The following is a 19058-nucleotide window of genomic DNA, read 5'->3' as shown; positions in this document are numbered from 1 at the left end:
ACCGTCATTTAGAAGTTTGCAAGTGCTAATGAGTTTGTTTTTATTTTTTGAAAAACTAAGTTAGGTGAGAAGACACAAAAAAAATATGGCGAGCTCAGTAGAGAAAAGTTAGCCATGTCCCTTTATGTCGAATTGTTTTCTTCAAGTTCCAAATTTTGGTTAATCTTTCCTATTTTTTATTTGTTTAGCTTCTCAATATGCTATTATTTTGAAAAACAAATTAGGTGTTCTTTAATTTTGTGCAATTATGTGGTACTTTATGCTCTCAATACATGTTTTCCATGTTTTAATCTTCTTCTTTTTTTCTTTTTTTGTTAAATTTTATGTTCCAAAATAGGTTTTGCATTGGAAAAGCTAATATTCATTAAAATGTTTCGTGAGTTTTGCTTATTTTGTGTGATTCTATGGTACTTTTGTGCACTTGAAGTTTTCTTCAAATTTCAATTTATTTGTTAATTTCTGTTATTTTATCTGTTTAGCCGCAATTTTTGCTTCTTATTATAAAAGGTTTTGTAGAATTTGGTTAATTTTGTGCAATTATGTGATATGTTTCATTTTTTGAGTCCACACGGCACTTCAATATAATTTTTCTGAAGTTCTAATAAAGTGTATATTCAAATGGAACTAGAGATATGTCGAGTCCACTCTTTAAATTCTTACAAAATTTTAGAATTATAATTTAGGTCTTCTTGCAATCTAAACACGTTATGCATATCATAGTGACTCTTGCTTTAGTTGAAATCCAAAGATAACTTAATTTGGTTGACCTCAACTGGCATTTGGATATGTTTTTTCATTTATTGAAGCCCATTATTTATTCTTTGTTTGAAAATTGTTTGCTTTGACTAAGTTCTTAATTAAGAAGGCATTCATGCCATTTTTAAGCTAAAATTTAAATATAATATGTGAATAACTCAATAAGGTATCTAAGGACTTTTGTGAAGTATAATTTTATGTTTTACTGGGTTAGCTAAATAACATCAACAATCATTATTGTTTTACTTTAAACTCAACTATCTTTTTAATAATATTTGTAATTTTTAAGAAGTTTGTACTCACTAATCTTAGGTATCAAAAACTTTTTTTGATAAATAAAAGAATTTATTACCAAAGGCATTAAGTACAAATAACAAGAAAAGTCTAGGGATGAGTTCTCACTCCAAAAATAAAACAAAAAGAATACAGGCCACTCCTTGCAACTATAACAACCAATTTTCCCTAATTACTCTCCACAGACTAAGCTATTAAGGATAAAAAATCATCTTATCGAGTTCTTTAATTAGTCTGCTCCTTTGTGATCCTCGGTAGAATACTTCTTGGATGATTCTTCTAACAATGCTCTTATGGCCTGTATGCTTAGCCTGAAAGACCCTTTGATTTCTTTCAATCCATAGATGGTATACACATGCTGCCAAGGTCATTCTATAGAGTTCAGCACCCCGACTTCTTCCATTGGCGTGGATTTCTGCCCACTTCAGTTTTTCTGGCCAACTCATATTTTTTCTTGTAATTTGTTGCCATTGCAGCAAACTATTCCATACCTGTGTAGAAACTTCACATTGGAAAAATAGGTGGGATATACATTCTGTCTGAGAAGCACATAATGGACATATTTGATTGTCAACAATTCCCCAGTACATCAATCTATCTTTTGTGGGCAATCTCTCATGAGCTGCTAGTCTGAAGATAAAAATCCATTTGGGAGATCCATAGTTGTTGCAAACCATTTTCCTCCACTGAACTTTTGGAAAGTCACCTCTCATCATTAGATACATCTTCTTGATTGAGAAGACTGTCATGTTTTTTAGGTCTTCTTCCATGATCCCGGCTAGCTGGACATAACTTTGTATCTTTACAATTTTTTGCACTACCCATGAAGCTTGTTTAGGTACTGCATCCCAAATTTGTCCACCCTTGATGTAATAGTTGTGAACCCACTTAACCCAGAGTTTATCTTTTTTACAACATAGGTTCCATAATAGCTTGCTAATCGCTGCTCTGTTCCATATAGATATATCTAGGATATTAAGTCCACCAGCACTAGCAGGATAACATACTTTCTCCCAAGTAAGTAATGCTCTCTTTGTCAATCCACTCCTCCGGTCCAAAGAAATCTTCTACATGTAGCTTCTATCAGCTTTATCACTTTAGTAGGCAGAACAAAAATCTGCAACCAGTAAATCTGAATAGAGAAAAGAACATTTTTTTATCAACTATACCCTTCCTGCATAGGAAAGGAACTTTGTTGTCCAGTTTGTAATCCTTCCTAGCATTTTTTCAATTAAAGGTTGGCATTGGTTGATTGACAGTCTTTTTGTACTGAGTGGTACACTCAAATATCTAAATGGTATCTCCCATTTACTGAACACAATCATATCCATTATAGCCCTTTGTGTCTCATCTCTCACCCCTCCAAAGTAGATAGAGCTTTTCTCTTTTTGCTATCAAACCAGGTACTGAGAAAACTCCTGGAAGTAGTCATAAAGCATCTGGATAGATATTAAATCGCCCCTACAGAATAATAGTAGGTCATCAGCAAAGCCTAATTGTATCAAATTCATTTTCTGGCATCTGGGATGATAATTAAAATTTGGTTGTTCACTCAGTCCTTTCAACATTCTGGAAAAGTAGTCCATAGCAAGAACAAAAAGGAAGGGGGATATAGGATCCCCTTGCCTCAATCCTCTTTTAGCTGCAAATGGCTCCGTAGGCCATCCATTAATGCCAATAGAGTATGAAATTGAACTTATGCATTCCATGACCCACTATATGAACAAATTAGGAAAGTTCATATGTATCAGTACTTGTTCAATAAACTTCCATTCCAGTGAATCATATGCTTTTTGCATGTCCACTTTTAGCATACATCTTGGAGAGATCCCTTTTCTTTCATATCCTTTTACTAGTTCGTGACTTAAGATAATGTTGTCACTTATCATTCTCCCGGGAACAAAAGCTGATTGGCTATAATCTATAAGGTCACCCATCACGCTTTGTAATCTGGTGGTTAGGATCTTGGAGATCAGTTTATAAAGTACAGAACAACATGAAATGGGCCTAAATTCCTTTACTGAAGAAGGATTCTTCACTTTAGGAATTAAGGTCACTAAGGTGCAGTTGACAGGTCTGTACATAGTTGAGGTTTCGAAAAAATACATTACAGTAGTAGTAACCTCTTCTCCAATGATTGACCATGCTTTTTTAAAAAATAGGGCATGGAAACCATCCCTTTCCTAGGCTTTCACATCATCTATACTCTGAAGTGCATTATACATTTTTTTTTTGTGTCACTGACACAATTAAAGCTAGTTGTTGACTTCTGTTTAGTACATGGCCTCTTTTGCATATGTATGGCTTGATTGCAGGCATTTGTAAGGTAGCAGTCCCAAGCAATTTTTTATAGAAACCAAGGATTTCCTCTTTTACCTCAGCTTTAGTTTGCATCCAATCTCCAACATAGTTCTTCAGCTTCTTGATTTGATTGCGAGCAGTCCTATTTTTAATGCTAGCATAGAAAAAAATTGTATTTGCATCCCCTAGTTGTAACCATTGTATTCTTGATTTCTGCCTATATATGCTTTCTTCGACCTTTGACCATTTCTCTAGTTCTTTCTTCAAATTTCTTTCTGTGTCAAATAAAGTTGCATCATGTTTGTAGTCTCTCATCTGCTCCTGTAGCTCTGCTAGAGCTCTTTTGGTGTCCTTTATCCTGCTTTCCACACTTAAAAATTCTTTATTGTTAAGTGTCTTCATTTCATTCTTGATATTTTTCAATTTTAACCACACTCTTTTCATAGAATTTCCCATAACTGGTTTCTTCCAACCTGTTTCTACTTTTGCCTAGAAATCATGATGGTCTTCCAAGTAATTTAAGAACTTAAATGGTCTAGGTCTGTTATTAATTGTTTCAGCAAAATCAACACATAAAGGAGAGTGATCAGAGAAATGAGGATCTAGTATCTGCACCTCTATGTGATCCATATGGATCATCCATTCTGCATTCCCAATTGCCCAATCAATTCTACTGAAGATGTGACTATTTGTCCACGTGAAATTCCTACCAACTGTTTTTAATTCACCCATTCCAGTGTCAACAATAAAGTCATTAAAGTCTCTGGCTTCTGCATCCGTCACTACATTACCATTGACTCTATCTTCAGGTCTCAGTATTGTATTAAAATCACCCATGACCAGCCAAGGACCTTGGATTCCATTAGCGATATCTCTCAGATGCAACCATAAACTTCTTCTATCTTCCATTGTATATTGCCCGTAGATAGCAGAAAAATAGAATTCAACAGGAATATTTGAACTTTTCACTGCTCCATGTATAACTTGATTAGTCATGGATATCAACTTGAAATCCAATTTATTAGGATTCCACATTACTCATATCCTCCCTCTAGAGCTATAGTTATAATTTGCATGTCAGGCCCAACTTGTTGCAATTTTTCCAATAATACTTTTAGCATTTTGTTCCTTCGCCTTATTTTCCAGCACAGCTATCAAACTAATTTTATTTTCTATAATAAAGGACTTTAATTCCTTTTGCTTGTACAACTTATTCATCCCCCTCACATTCTAAGTAATGAGCTTCATTTGGATATTGAAGTGATAGAAGTACTCCCCCTCATCCTCCTTCTGTCTACATTGACCTCTCTCGTGTATTGTACTTGCTTGATTTTGTGTTGTATCTTGGATCAACAGTGGACTGAATCCATTGCCAGTCTCAAAGCTAGTACCAGACTTAGGACAAGTAACATTCTTTGCAGCATATTTGCTTCTAACACTCAGCCAAGTATTTTCCTGTGATGTTTGATTTTGCACCTTTGAAATAGGTGTTAGTTTTCCTGTCTTAGATACTTCTTTGTTCTGAGTCTCCTGACCATCATTTGATGTTTGCGCCTGCACAACCTTACAAGAAATATGTTTTCTTCCCTTATTTGTATCCATTTGTTCTCTCCCCTGTAGTGTTTGATTTTGCACTTCATTCACATTTATCATGTTGTCATTGTTAGTTGTATCCTTTAGCTCACCCTTCTTTTCAATATGTATGACAAGGCCAGTCCCTTGTTTAGCTTTCCATTCCATTACTTATTTCTTTGGTATCACCTTCTTCACAAGCTTTTCTTTACGCTTCTGCTTCTGCTCAGGGATTTGGCTTTCATAAGAATTATTGCAGTCATGACCCATTTGAAGGCAAACCTCACAACAATCTGGCACCCAATCATACCAAACTTCTTGTTCAAATATTCTTCCAGTTGGATCCTGGATTTTTATCATCTGTGGTAGAGGGACAGTCACATCTATCTCGACCAGGACCCTGGCAAACGAGATCATTTCTACCTTAGTCGTGCACTCATCAGCATAAATCGGATTTTCCAGTACACTACTAATCTTGCTAAGTGTTTCCAATTCCCAACAGTTTAGAGGCAACTCTGGGAATTGCACCCATAATGGTACTATTCTTAAGACCTCCTCATCGAAATTAAAGTTTGTTTCTCATGGTTTAATTATAATCGGCTTGTTATTTATTGCATGGGGGCCTGAATATAGGACTTCATCTATGTCTTCTAGGGTATTAAATTTCACAAGAAAATATCCATCATTATGCAAATAGATCTTCGGTTTAGCAGTAAAATTCCATTGGTTACCTATTGTCACACCTCCTTTTTGCGCGCCCGCCCCGAAGGATAAATGCGCGAGGGGAGTTTTTCCAATTTAAGTGACAATATTCGAAATGGGATTATTTATTTAATTCAGAGTTGCCACTTGGGAAAGGTTTGGCTTTTGGTGTCCCAAGTCACCGGTTTATCTTGAATCCCAAATCGAGGAAATTTTCGACTTTTCCAAGTGAAGTCTGCGAACCAGAAATTCTAAGTAAGGAATTCTGTTGACCCGAGGGAAGGTGTTAGGCACCCTCGAATCCCGTGGTTCTAGCACGGTCGCTTAAATTGTTATAATGGCTAAATATATCGGATTTAAATACATGTTGTGACTTATGTGCTTTTATTAAGTTTAAAACCGCTTTTATTATTATCATTTATTTTTATAGAATTGCAACGTCATGAAAATGCATCTCGAACCACGTCACAATCAATGCACCCGTAGTTGTTAACACATTTCGACTCCGTTGAGATTTGGATTCGGGTCACATCAATGTGCACCCGAGTTTAAGAAGGTTAAATTATTAAAGGTACGCCTAAAGCAACTAGCGTATTGTTATTTTAGGAAGAGGCCGTGAAGGTTCATTAAACGACCAAATCCAAAGTCTAGTCAATGGTTATGTATTTTATTGAGGGCCCCGGCGGTTTGTGATTTATTTGGCGAGGCTCGTCTCATTTTTATTTTAAAGGATAAACCTATAGTGACTATATTTTCTATTAAGTTTGTCTCTAAAAATAAAAGAAAATCTCTTAATTATTTACATGCTGAAAACGTAACCTATTAGTTATTAGTTTACGGCTAATGCGATTGGAAAATTGCGATCGAGTTTGTACAAAGAAAAACTGCTTTCATTTTTATACTCTATTATTTACTAATGCTGGAACATGAGAGGGATACACAATAATATCAAAGCCGATTAACTATTCTTCAAGTAATTTAAACTAGCATTATTAGATGAAGAAATCATACATATGCAGCCTCATTACTCATTAATTAATCGACTACATTTTTATACAAAGAGAGGAAAATTAATATTCAAACACAGATCCAAACAAAAGAATTCAACAGGAACAGGAGCCTGATTAATATTTCATTTTTTCGCTTCAAGCCAAGAGTGTACAAATGTGTACCTGGAAACAGCAGTACAAGAACAAAAGAAGTAGGAGTCAGCAACAGTAATAACGCGGCAACAGCAGGTTCAGCAACACCGCAAAACCAGTAACAACCAGTAGAATAACCCAGTAACAGATTGAAAACTCAGCAGTGCAAAAGTACAATCGCAGTCAAAGCAGAAGAGAGAAAAGATACGAGATGCAGTAGTTTCTGACTTTTGAATAACACTCGAAGAAAAGCAAACAGAATTGTTCGAGTGAAAGTTCAAATTGTCTTTCTCTTTTACTATCACAAACTCTCTCAAGTATAAAAGTATGTCAACTCTCAAGTGTAAAAGAATCTGTCAACTCTCTCTAAAAATCCTCTCAATAATATTCAACTCTTTTTCTCTCCCCCAAAAATCCTTCTTAAAACTCTCTAGTCTTCTCCTCAATGTCAAGAAATGACTCTATATTTATAGCAAGACTTTGCCTTGAATTCCTAAACCCAAATTATTCCCCCAATGGCATGCTTTGTCCCACTATCAAATGTCTTCTTTATTTTAAAACTTTGTCCCCCATGCCTACATTAAATAAATGTCACATTACCAACCCATTACAATATGTCCCCCATGCCTACATTAAACAAGTGCAAGATTCCTCCCCATTATGTTTTGTCTTGTCCCCCATTATATTAAACAAGTACATCAAAAACCCCACCCCATTATATTTGTCCCCCATGCTTAACATAAAGAATCAAAATAATGTTCAATTACCAAACTACCCCTCCGACCTTATTGCAATTACAAATCTACCCCCGAATGCAATGCAATTTACCAAATTACCCCCATCAGCTCTAAACACTCAATTAATCATAACTTGACCGAAATATGATCAAGATGACCAATTTCTCAACAATCTTCAACAACAATTATATGAACACGATGAACAACACAACTCAAAATTAATGGAATGAATTAACCATATCGGGAACCAATCCTGGTTAATTTAGACCATGAATGTATGAGCAAAACACAACAATACAAACAACAAAATACTAAATTAAACAAATCAAAGACAACATAAACTCACATTAAATCACTGGATTTAATCATGAACTTCAAACAAAGATGAACATGAATTAAATCTATTTTTAGCAACAAACATGACGGGTTCACATGACTCAAACAACATAAATAATTTCTGGAAAATACATAACAACATGAAACAAATTGAAGAAATAATAAATTAAATTTTAATTTGAATCTAACAAACATTAAACTAGCAAGCATTCACTTAAACAACAATACAAACATGGAATAAACATGAAAAACAATTAATTAATCTTTCCTTTGAAATCTGAAAAATTAATTTAACAAACAACACATGAACATGAACTAAAAATTAATTCAAACGATAAACAAAACAAACATTTGCCGATTTTAGATTCGAAAATATCAAAATAAAATACGGACAAAATAAAATTCAAAAAAAACTACTAACCGGATCGAAACGACGAACAACGACCAAACAAACAACGAACTTGACGAGCCTCGACCAAAGCTCAAACCAACGATGGCGAACACGAGCAGACGACGAACGAACATGAACCTACGAAGCAATATCGGCGGTTGACAACTGAAAACCACGCCGAAGCTAAACCGGCAGTTGGCGGGGCGAAGTGAAGCAGTAAAAGCATCCGTGGACGACGAGGTTTCAGTACAAACCCATATGAGAGGTCGACGGACAGCGGAGACGCGACAGCTGGGGACGGGGCTTCGAACTGGACGATGAGCTTGGCCAATGGAAACAGCGGAGACGCGACAGAACTGGGTCGTGACGATGACGGGGAGGCAGCTGGAGGCGACGGGTTCTTGTTCGTTTTCTGGGTTTTTGCCGGAGAAGAACGTGACGCAGCAGCAACATCAGCATCAACAGCTGCTACTCGACAGGGGGGTCCGATGGTTCGAGCATTGGGGGTGCGAGGGTTCGTCTGGGCAGTGGCGTTTGGTGGTTGTTTGGTCGTCGACTCAACAGTGACGACGAGGGGGAAGCTGGTGGTTGACGGGGACTGTTTGGTCGAAGGTGTTTGGACGTGAGAGAGTCCGGGCTGCGTCCATGGTGGTGGTGTTCGCGGTGGGAAGGTGCTGGGTGGTGGACGCAGAAGAAGGGAGCATGGTTTGGGCAGCCATGGTTGTGAGCTTGGAGTTTTGAGAGGATGAAGAGAGGAGGCGGATGAGTTAGTCTTTAGGGTTTTTGGTTTTTTGTTATTTTTGTTTTGTTTTTGTGTTTAGACCAAAAAATGAAGAAAGGGGTTGGGTATTGGGTTAATGGGGCGGACCGGGTCGACCCGTGTGAAGTGGACTGGGTCGTGGACAATTGTTTGGGCCTGGGGTTGAAAATTGAAGAAGTGGCCCAATCCGATTTTTATTTGTATTTTTGTTATCTTTTCTTCTTTTATTTTCTAAAACTAAATTATAAAAATACTTAAATTATTATTAAGAACTAAATTAAGTTATAAAAGCGCAAATTAACTCCCAATAACAATTAACGCACAATTAAGTAATAATTAAGCATAAAATTGTTCATTTGGACATTAAATGCTAAAAATGCAAAAGATGCCTATTTTTGTAATTTTTAATTTTTGTAAAACTAATTTAATTACTAACAATTGTAGAATGAAATCCTACATGCAAAATGCGACATATTTTTATATTTTTTATTAATTTAACAAATAAGCAAACACAGACAAATACAAATAATTATCCAAAAATATCACAAAAATACTCAAAATTGCACACCAAGGAAAATCATTTTATTTTGCATTTTCTGGGAGTATTTCTCATATAGGGCAAAAATCACGTGCTTACAGCTGCCCCTCTTTGCCCGAAGACACGAAGGGTTTTCGCGCAAAGATAAAGTGAGCGATTTTTGCCTATCCGAGTACTCCGTGTGAAGCATTTTTTTTGATAAAGATTTAACCGAACCTCTGCTTCAAAGGTTTCCTATATATCCCTGGCTAAAGGGGAATCAGGTTAATGTAGTTCGGGAAACTTTGGGTAGCTGGGACTACCATGGGATTGCAATGCTTGCTGTTACTGCTGTTGTTGTTGTCATCGCTGCTTTACTGACCGCCTTATTACAACCAAAGAAAAATTGAAACTGAACTAAACACTTATATGCATGTCAACTGCTAGTTACAAGATTCCTATCTATGATTCTTTTGCGATTTGATCTTGGGTCTTAGCTGATTCTGCTTGTAGACTCCGATCTGAATCTTGATGCTTGCAAGTTGTAGGTACCTATTTATTTCTGCGATACTGAATATGACGGGGTTGGTAGAACTCGGGACCTTGATCAAATCTTGGAGCGATCCGCCTTCCATTTTCTCCGGTGTCTCGGGACATCTTTTTTCTTTTTCTTCTTAGATTCTGAGTTGAGACTCATCTTGTGGGTCGTTTCGATCCGTGTGGCTCGAGGTTAGACCTGCGGGAAAAACAAATGAACGAAATTTTCTGCCCCAGTTTCACTAGGAAAATTTCGTGAATTATCCGCCAGGAAGTTCATAAAATTGATGAAAGAGGATATGCATGCTCAGTTCAGGGTTGGAGCCCTAATATCGACTAGCTGGGGAAAGGTTCAGTTTAGAGTTGAAACTCTAATACTAACCAACTGGGGAAAAGTTCAGTTTAGGGTTTAAAACCCTAATGCTGACCAAAAGAAAAATTCAGTTTAGGGTTTAAAACCCTAATGCTGACTAAAGGAAAAGTTCAGTTATGGGTTTAAAACCCTAATGCTGATTAAAGGAAAAAGTTCAGTTTAGGGTTTAAAACCCTAATGCTGACTGAAAGGGAAAGGTTCAGTTTAGGGTTTAAAACCCTAATACTTATTGAAAGGGAAAAGTTCAGTTTAGGGTTTAAAACCCTAATGCTGACTGAAAGGAAAAGTTCAGTTTAGGGTTTAAAGTCCTAATACAGACTGGAAAGAAAAAGCTCAGTTTAGGGTTTAAAACCCTAATGCTGGCTGAATGGAAAAAGTTCAGTTTAGGGTTTAAAACCCTAAGGCTGATTAAAGGAAAAAGTTCAGTTCAGGGTTTAAAACCCTAATGCTGACTAAAGGAAAGAGTTCAGTTTAGGGTTTAAAACCCTAATGCTGACATGCATGAAAAAAGCTCAGTTTAGGGTTTAAAACCCTAATGCTGGCTGAATGGAAAGAGTTCAGTTTAGGGTTTAAAACCCTAATGCTGACTAAATGGAAAAGTTCAGTTCAGGGTTTAAAACCCTGATGCTGATCAAAGGAAAAAGTTCAGTTCAGGGTTTAAAACCCTAATGCTGACTGAAAGGAAAAATTCAGTTTAGGGTTTAAAACCCTAATGCTGACTGGAAGGAAAAGCTCAGTTTAGGGTTTAAAACCCTAATGCTGGCTGAATGGAAAAAGTTCAGTTTAGGGTTTAAAACCCTAAGGCTGATTAAAGGAAAAAGTTCAGTTCAGGGTTTAAAACCCTAATGCTGACTAAAGGAAAGAGTTCAGTTTAGGGTTTAAAACCCTAATGCTGACATGCATGGAAAAAGCTCAGTTTAGGGTTTAAAACCCTAATGCTGGCTGAATGGAAAGAGTTCAGTTTAGGGTTTAAAACCCTAATGCTGACTAAATGGAAAAGTTCAGTTCAGGGTTTAAAACCCTGATGCTGATCAAAGGAAAAAGTTCAGTTCAGGGTTTAAAACCCTAATGCTGACTGAAAGGAAAAATTCAGTTTAGGGTTTAAAACCCTAATGCTGGCTGAATGGAAAAAAGTTCAGTTTAGGGTTTAAAACCCTAATGCTGACTAAAGGAAAAATTCAGTTTAGGGTTTAAAACCCTAATGTTGACTGCATGGAAAAGCTCAGTTTAGGGTTTAAAACCCTAATGCTGGCTGAATGGAAAAAGTTCAGTTTAGGGTTTAAAACCCTAATGCTGACTAGCTTGAAAAGCTCAGTTTAGTGTTTAAAACTCTAATGCTGGCTGAATGGAAAAAGTTCAGTTTAGGGTTTAAAACCCTAATGCTGACTAAAGGAAAAATTCAGTTTAGGGTTTAAAACCCTAATGTTGACTGCATGGAAAAGCTCAGTTTAGGGTTTAAAACCCTAATGCTGGCTGAATGGAAAAAGTTCAATTTAGGGTTTAAAACTCTAATGCTGACTAAAGGGAAAATTCAGTTCAGGGTTTAAAACCCTAATGCTGACTGCATGGAAAAGCTCAGTTTAGGGTATAAAACCATAATGCTGGCTGAATGGAAAAAGTTTAGTTTAGGGTTTAAAACCCTAATGCTGACTAAAGGGAAAATTTAGTTCAGGGTTTAAAACCCTAATGCTGACTGCATGGAAAAGCTCAGTTTAGGGTTTAAAACCCTAATGCTGGCTGAAAGGGAAAATTCAGTTTAGGGTTTAAAACCCTAATGCTGACTAAAGGGAAAATTCAGTTTAGGGTTTAAAACCCTAATGCTGACTGAAAGGAAAAAGTTCAGTTTAAGGTTTAAAACCCTAATGCTGACTAAAGGAAAAGTTCAGTTTAGGGTTTAAAACCCTAATGCTGACTGAAAGGAAAAATTCAGTTTAGGGTTTAAGACCCTAATGCTGATTAAAGGAAAAGTTCAGTTTAGGGTTTAAAACCCTAATGCTGACTGAATGGAAAAGAGTTCAGTTTAGGGTTTAAAACCCTAATGCTGACTGGCTGGAAAGTTCAGTTTAGGGTTTAAAAACCCTAATGCTGACTAAATGAAAAGTTCAATTTAGGGTTTAAAACCCTAATGCTGGCTGAATGGAAAAAAGTTCAGTTTAGGGTTTAAAACCCTAATGCTGACTGAAGGGAAAATTCAGTTTAGGGTTTAAAACCCTAATGCTGATTGCATGGAAAAGCTCAGTTTAGGGTTTAAAACCCTAATGCTGGCTGAATGGAAAAAAGTTCAGTTTAGGGTTTAAAACCCTAATGCTGACTAAAAGGAAAAATTCAGTTTAGGGTTTAAAACCCTAATGCTGACTAAAAGGAAAATTCAGTTTAGGGTTTAAAACCCTAATGCTGACTGCATGGAAAAGCTCAGTTTAGGGTTTAAAACCCTAATGCTGGCTGAATGGAAAAAGTTCAGTTTAGGGTTTAAAACCCTAATGCTGACTAAAAGGAAAAGTTCAGTTTAGGGTTTAAAACCCTAATGCTGACTGCATGGAAAAGCTCAGTTTAGGGTTTAAAACCCTAATGCTGGCTGAATGGAAAAAGTTCAGTTTTGGGTTTAAAACCCTAATGCTGACTAAAAGGAAAAGTTCAGTTTAGGGTTTAAAACCCTAATGCTGATTAAAGGAAAAAGTTCAGTTTAGGGTTTAAAACCCTAATGCTGACTGATTGGAAAAGTTCAGTTTAGGGTTTAAAACCCTAATGCTGGCTGAAAAAAGTTCAGTTTAGGGTTTAAAACCCTAATGCTGACTGGTTGGGGGTAAAGTTCGAGAATGCTAGCTAACCTTTTTTTGGATTTTCTTGTTTTAGTAGAAGATGAAAGGGAGTCTCGTGGAAACTTACCTTTCGAGTGAGTTCCTTATTGCCAAGATATTTCTTGTACCCATGTACCTTCTTCTTTGGACGACACCTGCTTCTTGCACGGTTGTCTTGGATTATACCTGTTTCAACTTTTCAGACAAAGAACAATTGTTAGTTTGGAAATGACGGTCGATTCGGTGACCTTGATCGTTCCCAGTTGCTTTGTTGCGTCCTCATTCTTGTTGCGAAATCCTGCCATTGATTTGATTCAAATGGCGAAACTCTTTTGACTGCTCAAGCTTTGTATGTCCAGATTCTGTGATGATTTGCCTCGTAAGGCTTTTTTTTTTTGTGTCCCATCTTGTTTGGAGATTCTCAACGGGGATTTTATTGGGGATACTCTGTGGGGATTTGTACAAAAAGAAGCTCTGTGGGGGGAATATTTACAAAGTGGATTCTTTGTGTGGATTTTTGTACAACGGGGCATGCTGGGGATGTGCTGGGGAAATTCCAACGGGGATTTTTTTTTATATATATATTGGGGAGACTCTGTGGGGGATTGTACAAGGGGAGACTCTGTGGGGATTTGTACAGAACGGACTTGCTGGGGATTTGTTGGGGCAAGCTTGCTGGAGAATTTTTACAAAGGGAGGCTTTGTGGGGATTTCTTTTTTTTTTTTTTTAACTTCGTGGAGGCGATTAACCATGTGAAACCCAAACCTTTCAACTTCAATTGCCTTTATAGGCTGCCATGACCAGTCGAGGTCGTCTTGATGCCCCCTGCTGAGGCTGGGTGCCCTTTGCACATTAGCGTGTATCCAACGAAAGCCCTGTAAATCAGTCTTGCCATCCTTTCTTTGTCTTGGTTTTGGAACAGTGTTAGACCAAAAGGGATTCAAAGAGAAACAAATAATTGAATGGAGAATGAGTTTAAAACTAGAAGTGTCCCTTTCGGGGAAAGGAGAGAAGGACTTATCTGGAGTACATGCGGACTTCAATGAACATGACATGCCTTTTGGACTGGATGCCTGATCTGTGTAAACCGTCTGACTCCCAAAAATTTATCACAACTTTGCCTTGAATACCGAGGAACCTTGCTAGGACTCTGTTGATGACGGTGGTTGTGAGGATCTCATTTTCGGTCATGGGCGCCCTTTGTGGGTTTTCACGAGCTGGCATTTTCATTTCATTTCTTACCATCTCCTTATAGTGCCCGTGTGGGTGTTCACTAAACAAGACTTCTCATTTTGATTTTCTTTGCTTAGCGTCGCCTTACGGTGCCCGTGTGGGTTTTCACCAGCAAGACTCTCTCATTTTATTTCCTCTCATTTTGTTGTATCAGACCCAAATAAATCCATCCTCCTATTTTGAACCGCTTTGCCGATTGATCAGAAGGACTTGAACAAGGTTTGGGGTGAAAAGAATTTGGATTGAACTACAACTTTGGAACCTTTTGGGCGGGATCATTGCCGAACCATTATAACTTCTGCCCCAGTTTCACTTTTGGGGGACTTCTTGGATTTTAGTTTTGGTGTGACTGAACCCCAAGGAGAGGTTGCCTACGTATCCTTTCGGAATCAAGTCAAACGTAGTTCAGGCACTTTTGTTTTTTTTTGTTTTTTGTTTTTTTTTTCTAATTTGCTTTGTTTTTCACTTCCCTTCCTTTTTCATTTTCATTGTCTCCCTTTTTTTGTATATATATTTTCTTATTTTTCCAATTCTTTCTTCTTCTTTTTTTTCTTTTTCATTTCAATTTTTTTCATTTTATTTTCAATAATATTTTCAGGTTCCAAAGAGGGTAATCAAAGAAGAGTAACCAGCTCAAATGGGTTTGCAAAGGGTTGATAGTGTTTGGGTAGCGAGAATGAAAGCCTTCGTCATCTCAACCGGAAAAGATTTTATTATATAAAGGATCCAACATAGTACCTTTTGACTACATTTGCATTGACAGTTATTTCAAGGACATTTCCTTCGATGTGTCCCAAGTACAACGCACTCTTTTTGGCAGTACTCTTATTGTAATGTATGGACCTTTCCAATTTCGGGAATCAATTTTCCTTCAGTTGTTCCAACTCTTTGTCTTGTTTCCTTAAGCTATTTTTCATTGCGACCCAATTCTTGATTCATTATTTCGAGGTCTGACAGAGTTTTAAGATCCGGGCATGAAGTCCGCAAGCATGTCATGTTATTGAAATCTGCGTTTAACAGAACTAAAAAGAGAATGAGAAGATTGACAAGATTTTAAGAAAAGAGACATTCCGGAAAAATGAAGTATCAATTTCATTTGATTTTTTTTTTTTTTTAATTTTTGAAGATAGAAGGGTTTACATTGGAAAGTAAGACAATAAAGTAAAACATCTGGATCACACCCTGAGACAATCCAGATGCAGAAAGGATAGCAAGACTGGCTACCGAGACTCCCGTCTGATGGGGAACTTTCAAGCTTGACAATCGTTTTTTGGCTTTTCTTCTGTCTCGGCAATGGCTGCAATAGCCTTCAGTGCCGGATCAAATTCCTCAGCTTCACATATCATTCCATCTATTGGCCCATTTGTGAGAGTAGGCAGGGGAATGTTCATCATATTAGGAACCTTTTCGTCCCGGTGAATGATTCTTTCAGCTTCAATCAAGTCCTCAAATGCTATTTTGAGGGTCTAATGACCAACAGTCCTTTGTATCGTGCCCCACTGCTCCAGAGTGGCATTCACATCTAGTATTAGCTCGATGCGGGGAGGGGTGACTCGGTGTTTGGCCGATTTGGGGCCACTGGCTGCAGCAGACTTCGCCTGACTAGCTTTTGGAACAAGCCTGAGTATGATTCACCAATAGAGGTGAACTGATTCCTTTTGAAAGACTCTCTTGGGTGAGGATTGTACTGATGAACATTTGATTGGGGGACTATATGGAGCTTGGTAAGGATGGGCGTTTCTGGGAGGTGGAGCTCAGTTTTGTGTATAATGTTGTGGCGCGTGCGAGGCTGCTCATCACTGCATACCAACAAAACCAATCACCTGAACAGAACCTGGCTAATTTACTCACACACACAACCTTGTTAGTTTTGAAGCATTTAACATATAGGAAATCGCAAGATGGGATGCAATGCACCTAAACAGTTAAACGCTTTTACCATGTGTTTGAACGGGTTGCATGGTTCATCCCGACCCTAAACTAGCCCTCTTCACTATGTACCTCTTTTCTTTTATTCTTGCCTCTCTTTAGTCACTCTTGATCTTGTTTGTGCCGCTCTTTTATTTTTTTGCACTCTCTTTTTTTTCTTTTTTTTCTTTTTTGTTTTTTTTTCTATTCTCTTTTTCACTCGATTTTCTTTTTCCTTTTCTTTCAGTTTGTTTTTTTTCTCAATTTATTTTATAGCTATGATCAAATTCGATAGAGATTGCCTACGTATCATGACCCCGCATGAATCAGATCTTGCGTAGTTCGGGCCAAATGAAAGGTAAAAGTAATGAAACTTTTTTTTTTCTTCATAATAAAAATTGGGTTTCAACACTCACAAAATGCAACCGAACGGTTATTTTTTGCAAACGTGGTCCCTTCCAAATTTCACATGAATTTTGAGGCCGGGGAGGATCATTTTACAAACTTGTCCGTTCTTTTATGAAAATAACCTTTCGACAACTGAAAGATACTCTAAGGCTACTTCGGCAAGAACGGTTTAAGACGCGACCGAAGCTGGCTCGGCTTATTATGACAAAATTCAAACGGTATTCACCCGACCGCTGACTCTTTGTTTTTTGTTTTTTTGTTTTTTTTTTCAAATTACAATAAAAACCTGGTGTTGCAAACACGGCCCTTCAGCGCCTCGGGGCGAAGGTTTTTAAGGCTGTGTGGGTCAACTGGATAAAAAATACTAAACAAGACCCAAAGGTGGCTGTTTATGCAAAGTCAGCCTTCCGGCGTCCCTTTCGGGAACATTCGGCTATTTATGACAAAACAGCATCACCTGACTTATTTATGACTCTTTTTATCGTTTTTTTTTCAAATTAGAAAACTCAATATTGCCAACACGACCTTTCAACGCCTCAGTGACGAAGATTTTAAGGTTGTGTGGGTCAACTGGACCAAACCTTAAAAAATGACCCAAAGGTGGTTATTTATGCAAAGTCAGCCTTCCGGCGTCCCTTTCGGGAACATTCGGCTATTTATGACAAAACAGCATCACCTGACTTATTTATGACTCTTTTTATCGTTTTTCAAATTAGAAAACTCAATATTGCCAACACGGCCTTTCAACACCTCGGTGACGAAGATTTTAAGGTTGTGTGGGTCAACTGGACCAAACCTTAAAAAATGACCCAAAGGTGGCTGTTTATGCAAAGTCAGCCTTCCGGCCTCCCTTTCGGGAACATTCGGCTATTTATGACAAAACAGCATCACCTGACTTATTTATGACTCTTTTTATCATTTTTTTTCAAATTAGAAAACTCAATATTGCCAACACGGCCTTTCAACGCCTCGGTGACGAAGATTTTAAGGCTGTGTGGGTCAACTGGACCAAACCTTAAAAAATGACCCAAAGGTGGCTGTTTATGCAAAGTCAGCCTTCCGGCGTCCCTTTCGGGAACATTCGGCTATTTATGACAAAACAGCATCACCTGACTTATTTATGACTCTTTTTATCGTTTTTCAAATTAGAAAACTCAATATTGCCAACACGGCCTTTCAACGCCTCGGTGACGAAGATTTTAAGGCTGTGTGGGTCAACTGGACCAAACCTTAAAAAATGACCCAAACTAACCCTTTTTTTTGAATTTTTGAAAGAAATGCTTTAAAAGAAGAAAGAAGATTTTTTATTGTTTTGATTTTTGTTTTATTATTTTTTTTTAAAGAGATACTTCTAAAAAATTATTTGCTTTTGACTTGAACTTTGGAAATTTTTTTTTCTTTATTATTTTTTAAACAAAAAGAAAATGTGTTTGGTTGATTTTTTTTTGTTTGTTTTACCTTTTCTACGGAAGAAAGAATGTATATGATGTTGCCTCTTAAATTTTGAAAGAGGGACTTTTAAGAAAATGATGTGGAATTCTGAGTTTTATTTATTTACAAAAGCACTTCTAAAGAAAAATCCTAATATTTTGAAATTCAGTTTTTCAAATATTTTCTTTTTGGACATTTTACAAAAAAGAGACTAAAAAGCAAAGAGTATTTTTTTTGGATTTTTGTTGCTGCTTTTTAATTCTTATTTCATTTTTTCATATGAAAGACTTCAGAAAGAAGGAGACTATTTATTATTTTATTTTTTTTATTTGAGTTTAAAGAAAACTTCTATATAATTTTTTATTTCTTTTTTTTTGTATTTTCTAAAGAAACATTTATAAAGAAAGAACTAAAGAAAAATATTTTTTTTTGATTTTTAAAAATTGGGGCCGGAACCGATGAGGTTTGCCTACGTATCTCACATCCGGTGAGAATCAGACCCGCGTAGTTCGGTCAAATTAACCGAATTAATTTAGAACAAAAGTCTTTCCTTTTATTTTTCAACAAACAACTTCCCAAAAATAAAAGACTATTTTTCTATCTTTTTGTTTTTCTTTTTCTTAGTAAATAAAACATTTTCCCCTTTTATTATCGCAAAATTTCGGCAGAGTTTTGACAGTAATTGGGCATTGCTATTTTTCAAAGTAGAAAATTAGCCTTATACACTGTTATTTTTTATTATTTTTTTTTGTTTATATTTTTCAAATACTCCAAAGTCAGGCAGCATGCATGTCCGAGACAAATAAATGCACGGAAACAAATAGGATGCAACAAGATGGTCTTTTCATTTCAGGTTGCTAG

At 36.8% G+C, this 19058-nt stretch overlaps 1 protein-coding gene across 1 annotated transcript; it reads right to left on the bottom strand.

Moving 5' to 3' along the window:
• Window positions 1–3840: 3840 nt before the first annotated feature.
• LOC138883920 (uncharacterized) lies at window positions 3841–4386 on the bottom strand. Its single transcript, XM_070164639.1, has one exon. The coding sequence runs from the start codon at window positions 4384–4386 to the stop codon at window positions 3841–3843; it is 546 nt and encodes a 181-aa protein (XP_070020740.1).
• Between the last annotated feature and the right edge of the window lie 14672 nt (window positions 4387–19058).

Source organism: Nicotiana sylvestris, chromosome 12, assembly GCF_000393655.2.
Source record: "Nicotiana sylvestris chromosome 12, ASM39365v2, whole genome shotgun sequence".
NCBI classification, from domain to species: domain Eukaryota; kingdom Viridiplantae; phylum Streptophyta; class Magnoliopsida; order Solanales; family Solanaceae; genus Nicotiana; species Nicotiana sylvestris.
This window is presented reverse-complemented; position numbering and strand designations above follow the sequence as displayed.